We start from the raw sequence: 15,786 nt of genomic DNA on the forward strand, positions 1-15,786 counted from the left end.
CCAGCTTTATTACAATCAGTAGAAATTAATATGCATAGCATAGCAGTTAATGACCAGATTAAAAAAAACAACTCATTGTTGGTTTTAATGACTTATTGCATGGTCATACAAACATCTGAGTCCTTACCATTCTGAAAGTTTATTTTTTGGTGATGCCTTTTAGGACAGGTTTTTAAAGAGCTCTTTAGCATTAAAATTAGCCTTTGAAAACTTATTTTTTCTTATATTACTATTTTAAAGACATTTTTTTTTGTCCTTAAAATGACACCAATGATTATATTAACCATAAAAAAAACATTTCAAATTGAAAAAAGAATAGAATAAAAATTGGCACACAGCATTGTATAGAGACGTGTTGACAGGGGAGGTACTATATGCTGAGCATCCCTTTTAAGTCTGCTTTGATAAAGTAGCCATTAGAGAGAAAAACAGATGCCTGTGCCAGAAAGGATTCGTCAGTGTTAATCTGAGTCTAAGGCTAATCACCCATCTAGTTAAGACACACTATGTTGATGTAAATGTTTGAGTAAGGGATTTCCTAGACATACAAACTTCTCAGGACAATATATGATAGCAGATCTATAAAAAAAGGTGTTGAACTGGGAAGATTTCATATTTTTTAGGGAGATCAAACCGGTTATTCGCTCCTTATCGTATTTGCTCCTTGGGGAAAAAATCTTTGGATTATGGTAGAATGGAAAAAGAGGATTCTATCACAATATAATCAAATTTCCTCACAGTCGAAGTGTGAGACAGCTAATATTTTAGGTAAAACATCAAATAGTAACATCCAGTCCAATCACAGCAACACCATCCTAATCATTAATGCTGAATCTGTTGCCTCTCCAGTCATGATCAGCATGTCGTGGTGGTAAAATCTTTTGCTTCTCAGATCATTCGGCGCAGCTTCCCACCTGCTGATTCACTCGTTACCACGGCAATAGCTGAGTTTCCGCCTGGTAAACGTAAAGGAGAAATGACTCATGTTTAGTGGGCTGGTAGAGAAGGAATGCAGAATCTAATGTGGGACACATTGCCGTCACAGGAATTTCTAGTTGGTTATCCATCTGTTGTTTCTCTAAACCTTGAAATAAACCCAACTACACTAGGCATTAGTATTGCTACATTAGTAGCAAGACAATTCACAGTGCTGTGCAGGAAAAAAGTACAATGCAGATTAATATAAAAGGAGAATTATAAAATGATTGATTAAAAATGATTGACTGAAATCTTAACTAATTATGTTAATTAGATTTGAGATGGGCCTGTAGTTCTGCAGATTTCACCTAGTTTCTCTTTTTAAGCAGCAGTTAGATAATTGCTGGTTTTAAGGCTTTAAGGGAAATTATTTAATTATTTAAGTTAAGTAACTTAAGCATATCTTAATGTCATAATGTCTAAGATATATAGGGCTTATCTAGAACACCAGTGTAGTTTTTGAAAGGATTCCAGCTACAACAATTTTAACATTTTGCTTTTTTTTACCGTACACAGGACATCCAACCATGGAAAAAAATTATTAGACCAACTTTTTTTTTCTTTTTTATTGTATACTTTAGGTCATATACCTTAATAATGGGAAACTGAATAAAAACTGTGTGGTATAACATTTTTATTCTCAGGACATTCTTTTGGAGGGAATAGTACCATAGTTTTCTGTGCTGTTGATCCTTTTGCAATTTTTTGTGCTAGTTTTCATATGGTTGTCAAGGAGTGTAAAGGTCATGCAAAAACATGTTCAAAATGTAATAAAAACACAAAAATGAGAACTCAAAGAAAAAAAGTTAGGCTACTACAAAAACACCAAACACAGTCAAAGGAGAAATGCTGCAATCACAGAAAACAGAAAGCAGCAAAGTGCAAATATATGGAAAACCCATTGCAAATATATAAATTGACTTTTGGAAAGGTAAGTTAAATATTTCGTGATTATCGTTATCTCCCTTTTATCTCCTCTTTCTTTCATCTTTTTTTCCTTTTTTTCTGTTCTACTTACATCGCAGTGTCCAAATAATATGTAAAACTCCCTGTATAATTATAAAGTAAAATCTGTTGGGCTCTTTTTGGCAGGAAGACAATTATTCTTATTGCCACATCGCTAGAAAGGCCACTGTAAAAAAAAAAAAACAAAAAACAATTCATAATGCTCACCTGAGGTTCCAGTCCACTAATGCCAACCCTTTGGTTAGCATTAGAGAACATGGCAACCAGCTGATAAGTGTGCTACTTAATGGCAAGGAGGAATTAAACTTGTTGCTTTACCTTTAAATAAAACTAATCAAATAAAAATAAAATCCTTCTTTGAAAAAAACTACCCAAAATAACTTCATATTTATGAAACCAGATCTAAAATGTGATTTTTTTTTTCTTTTTTATATGATGACAGTAATAATTTTTGAAATTGTTTATGTCCTATAAAGATTACAAATGGGGTGCTTTAAATATGGAAGGTTTGTAACAGCTTTTTTTTGTTATTTCAGGGTGAAGGCAATAAAATTAAGCACTAAGTGAAAACTTTGGCCATGGCACATTATCACTGCGGTTGTCCAAAAATTCCTGTTTGAGTCCCCAGATTTCAGAAATTGATCTGTGGCATACCCATGAAAATGTATTTACATCTTTGCTGATCTTAATAAAGCAAGTCAAAACTTAAAACAGGAACCTCAAGTGTTATACAGTACCTTCACCATGTACAACTAGACAAAATGAGAGCAGAGACCCTCTGACTGTGTGAATTCTCCCAGAGGTCCGGTCCCTTTAAATGCATGCCACGAAGCATGGACAAAAGAAATCCCAGCTCATTCATTTCGATCATTGTGTGTGTCTCTGTGTGTTCGTGCATGTAACGCTTTCACCAAAGTCGGATGTTATATACTAGTATGTCGAATGTGGTGACACAGTTCTTCTTTGTCTCTCTCTCTAATTTTAACACAATATCTATCTTTTCCTCCCACCGGGCTCTTAACTTCCTCTTCTTTTTTCCAGGACACGTTAAACAACAACTCATTCGGCAAGAAATACAGCTGGCAGGAAAAAGTTTCAGGCTCATCCTCTCCCCTAAAAACTGGTAAGCTTTTCTTTTTCCAATTTCTACACAATGATTTTTATGTTTTTGTTGACTAAAGTGTCACTTCTGAACATTGACAATAGTGGAGGTTTCCTATTGGTGTGATCAGAAGGTGTCATTTTCTTCTAGCTTGGCAGGCTGATTCCTTACTAGAAATAGACGAAAAGCTTGATGTGACCCAAGGCGAGTGTGGCTTAGGGATGGCTTTTGTGAGTTTTTTGTGTGCTTTTTACCAAGCATTAGCTCAGAGGAAACTGTCATTTTGCATTGCTGCAGCACTGTTTAAAGCCCAATTTGGTACATGAAAAAAAGGAAACTGGCAGGCATTTGGAAAAATAAAAAATAAAATAATATTTTTTTTAATTTATAATAATAAATAATAATTTGCTAACTGCACTATTTTAAAATGCAAAATAAGGAAAACCGAAAACAGCTTTCATGTGTATAGAATCAAGGCTATCCTTGGCAAAGGAGACATAACTTCTTCCCTCGGGCAACAAATGTTTGAGGGAGCTTCTGCTAACTAAAAATACTAGCCGTTATTATTATTATTAGAAAGACATTGCACTGCTGTGTGAAATGTGAAAAGAAATATATCTCAAAGGAATACAAAGTTCATTTGGGTTTAGTAAGAATACGTTATAACACATAAAGGTTCAGATGTGGGGGTCAAATTTTCTTAAGCTGGGAAAGTAAGAGTCAAAATAAAGATAATGTAGATGATAAAGTGGCTGTGCATCTCCATACAGTTCTGTAGGTTTAGTCAAAGTATTTTGTAGTAGAAATAATTTAGGCTTGAGCACAGAGAGGGTGCAGGAGTTAAGTGCACGACTCATTAACAGAAGCTTTTTTCCTCGATGCGGCCATCACAGGTCCAGGTCCCGACCTGGTAACTTTTGCTGCATATTTTTCCCCCCTTTCTCTACTCCCATTTCCTTTCTACCTACTTTCAAACATACAAATATTTGGAGACCAGTGGAGCCTTAAAGATAAACAATTAGTAGTTTAACTTGATAGGTTTTCTTACACAGATCAAGGAATCTGCAGGTAAATCTATTTGTTATCCATTCTGGAATACTCTGACTGGTAGTTGCAAACATGCAGTAAACGACAAAGTGAGCTGCAAACACACATATGATGCAAACTCTAGAACAGAAAATCACAAAAAACAAATGCAAAAGATAAACCCTGCAAACAAAAAGAAATAAGCTGCAAAGAGGTGAAAATATGAAGCGTCTGGCTCTAAACAAAGATATGATGCAAACCCCGAAATACACAGGAGAAAAAAAAAAAATGTGACAGAAAAACGCTGTAAACAGAGAATACTGAAATCACTAAAAATAGAAGAAAAAACCTTTAATCAACAAAGCAAATGCAAAAACAAAATGCTGCAATAACAGAAAGAACCAAATCGAAAGTGCTCCAAACAACTAGAGGGAATTAAAAAGAGAACAAACTATATTGGCCCCGGGCATTACATTCTTCTTCTTCTTATGTTTCTTATTGGGGGATGGCAACCAACTTAAGGTGCATTTACCGCCGCCTACCAGACTGGATTGTGGTTATCAATGATGTCAGAGGGAAGTTATTAATTCATACCTCAATGGTATGCACGAATCTCTATATTATCTATGTATCAATATCTATAAAAACTCACTTATAAATTAATATGTGTAGGGTATTACTTTTACTTAATCCGTTACAGTTTGTTCTTTGTTTTACTCCCACTAGTGGTCTGGAGCACTTCCTTTTTTTTAGACCAAGTTTGCAGCTCTTTTTGCTATTTGCATCATTTTATTTCTGTGATTGCAGCATTTTTTTGGTGCTGCATTATATATGTGCTTGCTGTATTTTTTCTTTGCATTCGCTTTTATTGATACTAGGTTTTTGCTTATTTTTAGTAATTGCAGTATTTTTTGTGTGGAGCACTTTTCTGGGACATATTTTGTTTTAGAGTTTGCATCATAAATGCATTTGCAGATAATTATCTGTTTGTAGTTCAAGTCAAAGAGTTGAAGAAAAAATGTAACTTTTTTTCTGATCTATTCCTGGTTTAATGTTTTGAAGATACCCTTCTTTCTCAAGACTAAATATCCTTATAAATATCCTTAAGGCTTTTCTAACTTCAACCATCCATTTTCCTAAAGACTGTAGCCAGCTTTTCTATCCCTGCTAGAGAATGGGGTCACCTTAGCGTGATTTGGCCGCCATAAGGTTTTATGGTGGAGATAATAGTTCAAGGTTAGATGCAGTTTTATTCGTCAGATATTTTACCATTTGAGCAATATTGGAATAAACAGAGAAGCTCTTATAATAATGATATGTATCTGTTCTCATATATGTCTTATTTATTTCAAGGAAAAAATTAAAGAACTTAACTTGAGATGAATCTGAGACATTTTCTGTCAGAGCTTTTACTTTTTGGTAGGCTGACAAGATATAAGGATGAATTAGAGAGACACTTGCAACAGAAGTTCACAAGCCAGTATTTGAACCTACAACAGCCACACCAAAGTCTAAGGTCTCTGTACACCAGTCTCGTCACAGGTGATTGAACTCTACTGAACCTTTAGTGTTCTGTCTTCACAAGTCAATACTGTATCAATGATGTAGATTATTATTATAATGCTTTGATTTACTGGTGATGGATTATGACGTAACAGGTGACATAACACAGCCGGCTCTGAATTTGATGAGTGGAGGGGGGGTTATCAGTATAATCCTGACATTACCTAACAATTTCTACTTGTTTTGCTTTTTGCTTTGGTTTTTTTCTTTTTATTTCTGTGCATTTGCTGCAATGTCCATTCGTAACTGTGGCTCTACATTCCTATATGTCTGCATTATGTGTGCCTGCTGTGTTTGTGTGCCTGGCTTTTGCATGTACTTGTGTATCTCCATGTTTCTCTGTGTGGCTTTCTGCATGGCTTTTTTTGCATCCTTTTATTCTGTAGGTGATCTCACTCCGCCACGAGAGCACAGCTGTCTGAGTGACGAGGATAAGGTGCAGGGTGGCGCTGCACAGACCAAAGACAGAGGGACCTCCACGGACGCCCCCTGCCGACACGGCCACACCTCTGGGCACTCGCACAGCTCAAGCTCGGGAGCCGCAACATGCTCTAAGCTGCAGGAGAAGCCGCCCCAACCTCCACCTCCACAGAACTACACACCAGCTCCTCTGTACCCTGCGGGTAAGACGGACAGCTTGGGCCACCGGGACAAGACTCGCTACCAAACGGATGTTCATCTGGAACCCACAGAGGAGATATATCTGACGCCAGTGCAGCGTTCAGCAGAATCGTTGGAACCCCCAAATGTTCAGGACAGACCTTTTCTCTCACAGCAGACTGAACAAGGACGCATGTCAATAAGCTCCGATACAGAGGGACCACCACCTTATCAGCCCCTCCCAGACCGGACCAACCCCTCCATTTTTGAGGAGGATGAGCTCTATTTACCTCCACCTTCATATGCTTCCTGTGTAGAGTCTCTCATCACACCACCTAGCACTGCTGCACTAGACCTCAGCTTAAAGGGGACAGGAGCAGGGGCCATGCTGAGGCCTGGGTCATCAGTAGAATATGTGGATGCCACAGATGAAAGCTACTGTGGAGAGGATGAGGATGTAGACAGAATAATGATGGATGGAAAGATGAAAAAGATGGAAGGAAAGGGAGATAAACCTGTCCCTCTGAGGACTACTATAAGCTCAGAAGCCAGCAGCCTGACATATGACTCAGTGAAATACACACTAGTGGTGGATGAACATGCTCAGCTAGAGCTCGTCAGTCTCAGACAATGTTACCAAGGCTTCAGCGATGACAGTGACTCGGCCACAGTCTACGATAATTGCGTCTCCTCTCCATATGAGTCAGCCATCGGAGAGGAGTATGAGGAAGAAGATGAAGATGAGGACCATGACCCACGGGCAGAAGCGGCCCAGAGGGAGGCCACAGCTTGCCTATCTGAGGACTCAACACCTGAAGAAGACCTGCATTTCACCAAGAAGTTTCTCAATGTCTTTATGAACGGCCATTCTCGCTCTTCTAGTAAGTCACTTCTGTCATTACCCTAAATTCTAATTCTTAATTTTTAAATGAAATTGTATTTTATGGTTAAAATAGATTATTCTTCAAACCGCTAAAATTATTTGAATCTGTTTTTCAAAGGTTCTTTTAATTCGTCATTAATGTCCATGAGAAATTTTGGCCATAACTACCTGTGCAGATTTCCACTAAATACTTTTCCTTAAGCCAATTTTGAAACTGCTCCCTAATTAAGATAAAAATAAACTTTTCTACACTGATAGATCTACTTAATCATTTAATTTCCCTTTAGGTAATAATATATTTTTTAAATGAGTTGAAATAAATGATCGCTTGTAGAAAGACACTAAAATATAACATATTTTCCTTCTGCATAGATATTTATCATCTTATCAGCTTCTATTAAAATTGTTTACGTTTCAGCTTAAAACCTGTGTTGGATATTTCTTTCTGCATAGTTTTCTCTCACAAAACAAACATGCAGTAAAAACAAACACCTAACAGATCAATGGTGGCTCAGAATTTGTGTAAAAATGTGTTATGCGTTAACAATTTTTTAATATGTTGGGGCTTTGTTTTGTTTATGCTTGAAAATGTTCAATCATAATTAGGGCTGCAACTAACGATTATTTTAAAAATCGATGAATCGGACGATTATTTTTTCGATTAATCGATGAATCGGACAAAAAATATTTTTTATATTAACCTCTTTATTCCAAAATAAACATTATAGACAGAACAAACAAGCACACAAGTACAGGTTGCTCATTAACTGTACTGGTGCAATATGAAAAATAAATGTTTGTGTTAAAACTACGCAAACTTACATGAGAAATGTAGCTGTACATCCACAAAATATAGGGTACTTTGTTTCATAAAGCGCAAAAAAAGACATTTTTGTTTTTAAAAGCCTCTAAGGGGTTCAAACAATAGGCCCCCCCATTTCAACAAATGAGTTTTTTTTAGACTAGAAGAGGGCTGCCTTTTAAGACAGGAAAGTATAGCAGTTAAAGTTGCTACTTGAGAAAATACTGAACCATAGAGATTAAAATAGCCCTGTGATTCAAATTATAAATTGTATTTGGAATAAAAATGAGAGAACTAGGGGTGCTAAAAAACACATCCTCCAAAGACAGATATTTACATGGGAATGTGGCAAATATAATTAATTGACATATTACTGATCTTGCTGGATTTTATTCTGCTTTACTTCCATAAATTGCAGGATCATCTTTACTTTATCTTTGCCAGAAGATTTAAACTTTAAAAGTCTTGCCCTCATAATTTGCAAGTTAATTTATTTATAAAGTAAATATAAACGCTGCTTAAGCTAATTCAAATGAAATTAAAAGTAAAATAAGTAGCCAACCTTATCACTGTCTGTAACCTACTAACCAGGTAAGGAAAGCATCAGATGAGCTACCTGAGAAACTAACGTTACGTTTCCCCACTTTAAAACCAAACAAACATGGTGGTTCCGTGCCATGTTAATTTCTTTTGAAAAAAGTTGCATGTTATCACTTTTTTCGCTTTACAAAGCGCAGGCTATTTGAATTATTGTGATCAATTTGCGCCGTCAATCCCGGTGCATGCGCGCTTCATTTGCAGTCTGGACGCTGAGGCTCTGACTGAGAGGGACTCCTGCGGGAAAACGCGGTTGGGGTGGGGGAGGCGCCCCACGGCAGAGTAGGAACGATGCATGCTTTCACGTAAGAGTCCAAAAGCCGCCAGTGACACCGAAAAAAGTCGCCAGATTTGTCGCTAGTCGCTTTTTTGAAAAATAGTCGCTGGAGAGGTCTGAAAAGTCGCGGAGTTGGCAACACTGCACCTGCGGCGCTGACTCGCTCTGCCGTATTTTTTTTTCTTCCTCTTTCAGTCAAGAGGCAGTGATGACGGCGCGGCAGATGACGCAATAATCGCGCGACACAACTAATCGATGATGAAATTCGTTGCCAACGCTTTTAAAAGTCGATTTTTATCGATTTTATCGATTCGTTGTTGCAGCCCTAATCATAATGCATTGAGACATTCAAAAGACAGTTGAAAATATTTGATGTTAACTTGTGCGCTATGAAAAGAGTGCAAAAATTCTTCTGAATCAGGCCGAGATCAATTTCCTAATAAAACTTGAGAATTTACTGCAGGCCTAATAACCTATCAGTTTTAGTCATGCATCGTAAGCAAGTATCATCTAGGAATAAATAGTTTCCTTCTCCGAATTTGTATTTAATGAATTAACTTATATCTATATCTGTATTGGGCTTTGTGTTTCTAAAGCTTCTTTAGATTTTATACTGCACTCTGGTGCTAGTTTACTGTTATTTGTACCACTTGCATTTTTAAACCTTTTAGTGTTACAGCACTTAATCTACAAAGTACAGCGTGAAGTAAGGGATTTCAGGAGATTCTTTGTCAAAATACACATAGTTAATCTGTTTTATAGATTATTAATTTGATTTATGGACTCTTCAGTTTCTGTGTTCTTGAAAATGATTGAATTTACATTGGATTTTGGTAGACTTTCACTTAAAAAAAAAATATATATATTTTTTTTGACAGTCTAAAATAAAAGATGACAGTGCAGACTGTTAAGTCTGTCCTTCTATGTCAGTTTTCCTCATATTTTTGACTTCTTTTATGGTATTTTAGGTGCAGAGTCCTTTGGCTTATATTCCTGTATTATAAATGGAGAAGAGAAAGATCAGACCCACAGAGCAGTATACAGGTAAAGCAGACTGATATATTTATCATCATACATTTAGTTTGTAATCTTTATAGTATCCTGAAAGTTTTTTTGTCATTTTTTTTCCAATCCATATATTGCCACATGTTCAACCAGCACTTTGTTGAAATAGCAAATGCATTTCTTACTTATATTACTATTCAATTTGCAGTTTTGTTTTTTTTGTTTGTTTTTTAGATGTATATGATTAAATGAACTTCCATATTTTGTATTATTCAGCATACATTCACATTTTGACCTCTGCTGCCACTTTGCAAAGGCTGCAAAGGATGTTATAAGGACTCTGGTTAGTAAAGAAAAAAAAAAACCTCCAATTCCCCTAGTTCGCACTGAGGACTTCCAGCTGCCACTGAATCCTCAGGCTGTTCCAGGCAGTGGGATGCAGCCACCAAAAGAACAGTAACACAGTCAGGAGAACAAGAGCATCTTTATCAAGCAGGCAATCATATGATGCGGGTTGGGGGGGGGGGTCATTGTCCTCACAACTTAATAGGATAACACTTCTTTGGAAAGGCTTCCTAGCCAGCCGTCAATGTTGTGTTAGCAGCAGATGTGCTTGACCGTCGCCATGTTAATTAACCACATTAATTGACATGATCAAAAAAAGTTTTTCCTTTAAAATAGAGATCTATGAACCCATTTTGAATCTACTATTTGATCAAACATTAAAGGGATTCATTTTTAAACTGATATGCTCTGTAAAAGTACTTGGGAAAATTTTTTCATCCTGTAACTTTTTAGTGTCTAAGCCTTTTGGTTGACCAGGCAGGTAAAGGATGAATGCAGGAAACCCAAAAAAAATGTACATAAATGCAGATTGATTTGCTTGAATTTATTATTTATGTATTTCTTTAAGTTAACTTGTTTTTTTAAAGAGAGAGTCAACTTTACTGATTGTGCACATTTTAATGGCAAGACGGTTCAAAGTGCTCATTGGATCTTTTGCTGAAGGAAATGTACATGCAGGCCAAATGAATAAAATAAATGTCTTAGTAAAAGTGCTGGCTATTAAACCATACTTAAGGCTATCTAATTAATTAGCTTTTTACAGGCACTTGAAAAAAAAAAAGGAATAATTTAACGAAACTGTTATCAGAAGTAACAAAAGTTGAGGAAATCTGGATAAAATATTCTCATATTGTGCAGACTTTGGCAAAAACTCACTAAAGCTCATTTCCTCCTGTGGCAGCAAGGTATGCTGCTGCTATGATGGTTGCAAACGGAAAATAACAGCTTCTCTTTTAAGTCGATCCTTCTACGGTGAAATTCCACTTGCAAAAATTTGAGGCATATACTTACTCAAATGACATAATGTATCTCTGTCGGCCACCACAGCTCAGCCAACTGGTGTGGCATCCCCCACATTGATATGCTGTGTTTTAGTTGCCATAGTGAGTTTGTTGTTAAATGTAGAATTTGAATATCCTACATGGACAAAGGTACAAGAAAACCAAATTTTTGTGTAAAGGTCTCATATTTCTCAACAGGTTTGTGCCTCGACATGACGATGAGCTCGAGTTGGAGGTCGATGACCCATTGTTGGTGGAGGTTCAGGGAGAGGATTATTGGTACGAGGGCTACAACATGCGAACTGGGGCTCATGGGATCTTCCCGGCCTACTATGCCATAGAGGTGAACAAGGACGCAGAATGTTATAAAGGTACTGACATGGGTGCTATGTTAGAATATTTTGATATCAGTTAAACAGATTTGTAACTAAAACTGTGCACAGAGCACCTACAATGGGAGTCTGAATCAGTCGTAAAAATAAATAAAAGTTCAATAACAACATCTTGCTACAGAAATCACCAAACAACCTGACCATGACTATAGTATGCTATATGTTTTCATATTATTCTTTTCCAACAACTATTCATTCCATTTAAAAATGTGTTTCTCTGATTACTGATATTTTCTTGTAAAAAATATTTAGAGAATTTGTTTTTTATTAAGTGTTTTATGCTGAAAAACTCTAAAATTCTGGTATCTTTATAAATTTCTAAAATAGCATTCATTTTAAAAATTAATGCCGGTAATGTATGCATATTTTCATTTTGGGGATTTTATTTTAATTTTAAATGTGTGCAGAAAGAGAAATTATTCAAAAAAAATATAAAAATCGAAGACAAAAAAGACAAAAAGGACTTTTGAATTGATATAACTTATATTTACAAGCATGAAGTACATTATTCTTTTATAATTCAGCATAAACATATGACTTTCTCCCTATGGTGAATAGGAGTGTATTGTGATAATGCAAATTAGGAATGTAAAGTTTAAATCCAACTTTTCTTCGGCATTTTTCCAAATCAAGCAGAGTAGACAGTGCATCAAAGTAACAGAGAAAATGTTGATTATTTTAAATGTTTAGTTTCCTCTTACCTTCATCCTCTATCCATATATTTTTGTCCTAATAATTATTCAGTTTTCTTCTTGTATAAATCCCCACTAGATGGCAGTGCTTGAAAAGTAAAAATAAATCAGACAGCAGCAGGTTTTGCCTTTAAATCCTAATCATGTTCTGCCTTATTCTTTACAATACAGCAAAGAAGGAATTTCTTACATGATTGAACACATAAACTATACAGCTGTCAATGCAAAAATGTCATATAATTTAGAAATAGATAGTGTGGCCTTGCTTCTGTGGTTGCTGATCCTCTAAACTGAGTCGACTGTAGCTAAATGGTCTAAAAAGGAAAATGTTTTTCTTTGCAGTGAAAAGCAGTGAGTGGATGGACAGATACCGCTTGAAGTTCCTTGGGTCGGTCCAGGTGCCCTATCATAAAGGAAATGATGTTCTCTGCGCAGCGATGCAGAAGGTAGGAAGCACCTTCTTTTATATGATTGTGTGAAGAAACTCACTAGTACCACTTTATTAGAGTAAAAAAAATGTTTTCCTAATTGTTATCATACTCATAAATAATTTTTGATTAGGTTTTAAATAAATGCTAAACTTAATATATTAATCTTGCCCCACAGATTGCTAACAACAGACGAATGACAGTCAAGTTTAACCCACCTTCCTTCTGCATCCTGGAGATCAGTGTCAAAGGAATAAAACTGGCGGTTCAAGAGGACTATTATGCTTGCAACGGAGTAAGACTCTTACTGGTCCTTTATTAGCATGTTATTTTGGATTAGTTTAGAAATACCACTTTTTCCCACATTTGGACATCAGCAGCAAGTAAGGAACAGTTGACAACATAAGAAAAAAATACTAGAATAGTGAAAATATCTTGTCCTGACATTGTGACGTTTTTTCTATTTTCCCACAAAATTGTACATTATTGCAAGCTTCTTGGAGAACACCAACATGAGTCACCATTCAGTCTGAACATTTGTTGTAATTATGTAATTATACACTCCACACAAATATACAGTGCATATAATATTCTTTATTCATAAGATATTCTATGTTTACGAGTTTGAAGTTCATGACAGCATCTTTTATTTATTAGTTATCTTTATGGTCCAAGATGTCCATAGTTCACATAAATTCTCAGTTTAAAAAAAAAACTCAGCAGATCTAATGTAATGTTGAAGTTTATTTGTCTAAACAACAAAAAAAAAACATAATAAAAACAAGTAATACGTCAGGAGCTTTATTCTCTCTCTGCTGTTTGTGTCCACAGAGTAACGAATGCAGTCATTTCTTCCAATTAAAGAATGTCTCTTTTTGTGGGTACCATCCTAAAAACAGCAAGTAAGCTTTCCATTTTCTTTTCGTCCATCTGTGAAGTATTTTAGTTGCCACTAGATGTCATGGCATTTGAACAAATTGAACAATCAGAGCAAAATGCAATAAAAAAATGGAAATTAAACCTGAAAATAAAGACATAATGAAAATGACCCAGGTGATTTTGATCACTCTTAAATATTTTCTTCTTCTTTTTTTATTGTTTGCAGGTATTTTGGTTTTATTACTAAACACCCAGCAGATCAGAGATTTGCCTGTCATGTATTTGTGTCTGAAAACTCCACCAAACCTATTGCTGAGTCAGTTGGGTAAGTTTTTAATTGCAGCCAAACACATTTGAGTTAGTACTGATGTAAGATTAATCCTGTGCCAAACAATTTGTTTTTCAGTGCCTGCAAAAGTGTATTTATACCCCTCAAACCTTTTCAGATTTTATCTTATTGCAACCACAATGTTTTGTACTTTTTTGGAATTTTTATTTCTCCTTTTTTGGTGACAGATCTACTCAAAGTAACATCCAGCTCCGAGGTGGAGGTCTGAAAAGTGATGGTTTCATAATCCTTTAATTGGATAAACCTCCAAAAATCCAGTAGAGCCGCTTAGATTTCAAATATGCCTGTTTACTATGTAAAGGGGCTGCATGTTGGTACAGGTGTTGTTGCCTTACAGCAAATTCTTAGCATTCTGTCTGACATTTCCAAGTTAATGAAAAAAGCTGAGGAAGTTTTTAAACAATATCCAAACCTAAAAAAATGATAATAATAATTGAACTTTATTGATCTGACATTGGAGAAATTCACTCTTTGCATTTTACCCATCCCTTTGGGGAGCAGTGGGCTGCAATCGTGGGGTTAAGGATTTTTGCTCATAGTTCCAGAGTGGGAGTCTGTGGGAGTGCGGCTCGAGCTCAGAACCTCAGGATTGCAAGCTCTATGCCCTAACCACTAGGCCACCACTCCCCACAAACCTCTGAGCATTTTACACACTACTGTTTATTTAGAAAGAGTGAACAACTTAAAAGGTTTTACTGAAAAATGGCCATTCACCAAAACTGACAGGCCAGGCAAAACCAGAGCAGCCAATTGAGACTCATTAATAGCAGCAAGGATTGATAACGAATTTGAATCTCTCGACAGGAAGTCAAAGTCATGCAGGTAGGTTTCCAACCTTTATAAATGTCGGCAAGAAGAAAGGCTTTTTTAAATTGTAGTATAAAGTCTTTTATACCACGTTTTTGTAGGAGCGGTATACTGGAAACTCTACCTCCTACCCATCACTTGCATCCATTACTTACACCATACATTAGCAGTCAGAAAGTTCAGTGTTTTGTCACATTCATATTTTTTATTATTGTGTTAAATCCTAAGCATAGTTGTAATGGTAAAGCAGGGCTGCTCCTGTAAAAGTAGCTCAAATATAGTCAAGTTTTCATTTTACCTAAATGACCCAAAGCGGAAGGCTTTATTCTTACTAAAACATTCACCAAATTATTTTTCACATTTACATTCAGTTTTACAGTTCACATCATACCATTTAAAGCTCTATTAAACATACTGGACTAAAGAATGCTGTTCTTTTCCCAGTCTCTTATGGCTGTGTCCTTCGATACTAGTGAGTCATAACTTTCCCATGACCTACTACTCATCTTTTTCCAAGGTTCTTAGGAGATGCAATCTACATGCAAAAGAGTTGACTCTTTTGCATGTGATTCAACTGTGAGTTTAGTCACATGCAACTGTGACTCTATTGTGAAAAACATGCAGAGAAATAAGAAGTCATACATGAGGCAAACACTTTTTCAGTTAAGCTTGGGGCATCATACAGGATAAGAATTGAGGCTGTAAGTGAAGTGGGATTTGCATGTCATCTCTATCTATTTCCACTATAGTTACAGATCTTAGTCCGGGATCCTAGACAAGGCTGGATCAGAAGAACATATATTTGTGACAATAACAATCCTCATTCTCTCTGAAAGTGAATTTCAGCCTGAGGCTTGATTTGCCTTTTGTTATTAGTAATTTGTAAATCCAACAGATGTTAAAGTTGTTACACAACTTTAACCCACGTATTTTGCTGAAAATGCATATGGGTAATAAAGTCCTGAATGCAGCTCTTCTTCCTGCATGCAAAACTCTCCATCAGATACTGTATATCTGACTGCATGTGTCCCTTAAATACACAATCCTCACTGCAGTCATTGTGCGGTAGAACTATTTTATCATAATGCTTATCT

General features: G+C 36.1%; 1 protein-coding gene across 2 annotated transcripts in view; it reads left to right on the forward strand.

The window, feature by feature from the left end:
- Positions 1-15,786, forward strand: part of LOC119796332 (C-Jun-amino-terminal kinase-interacting protein 1-like) — a 49,166-nt gene that overhangs the window by 28,409 nt on the left and 4,971 nt on the right. For both annotated transcript variants that reach the window (XM_038304837.1, XM_038304838.1), the window contains exons 4-11: positions 2,986-3,067; positions 6,022-7,116; positions 9,763-9,838; positions 11,344-11,516; positions 12,572-12,675; positions 12,836-12,952; positions 13,489-13,559; positions 13,763-13,861. In XM_038304837.1, coding sequence (XP_038160765.1) covers positions 2,986-3,067; positions 6,022-7,116; positions 9,763-9,838; positions 11,344-11,516; positions 12,572-12,675; positions 12,836-12,952; positions 13,489-13,559; positions 13,763-13,861 — 1,817 coding nt within the window. The remainder of the gene's footprint in view (positions 1-2,985; positions 3,068-6,021; positions 7,117-9,762; positions 9,839-11,343; positions 11,517-12,571; positions 12,676-12,835; positions 12,953-13,488; positions 13,560-13,762; positions 13,862-15,786) is intronic.

Source organism: Cyprinodon tularosa, unplaced genomic scaffold (assembly GCF_016077235.1).
Source record: "Cyprinodon tularosa strain WSP-4 unplaced genomic scaffold, ASM1607723v1 ctg543, whole genome shotgun sequence".
In the NCBI taxonomy this organism is placed as follows: domain Eukaryota; kingdom Metazoa; phylum Chordata; class Actinopteri; order Cyprinodontiformes; family Cyprinodontidae; genus Cyprinodon; species Cyprinodon tularosa.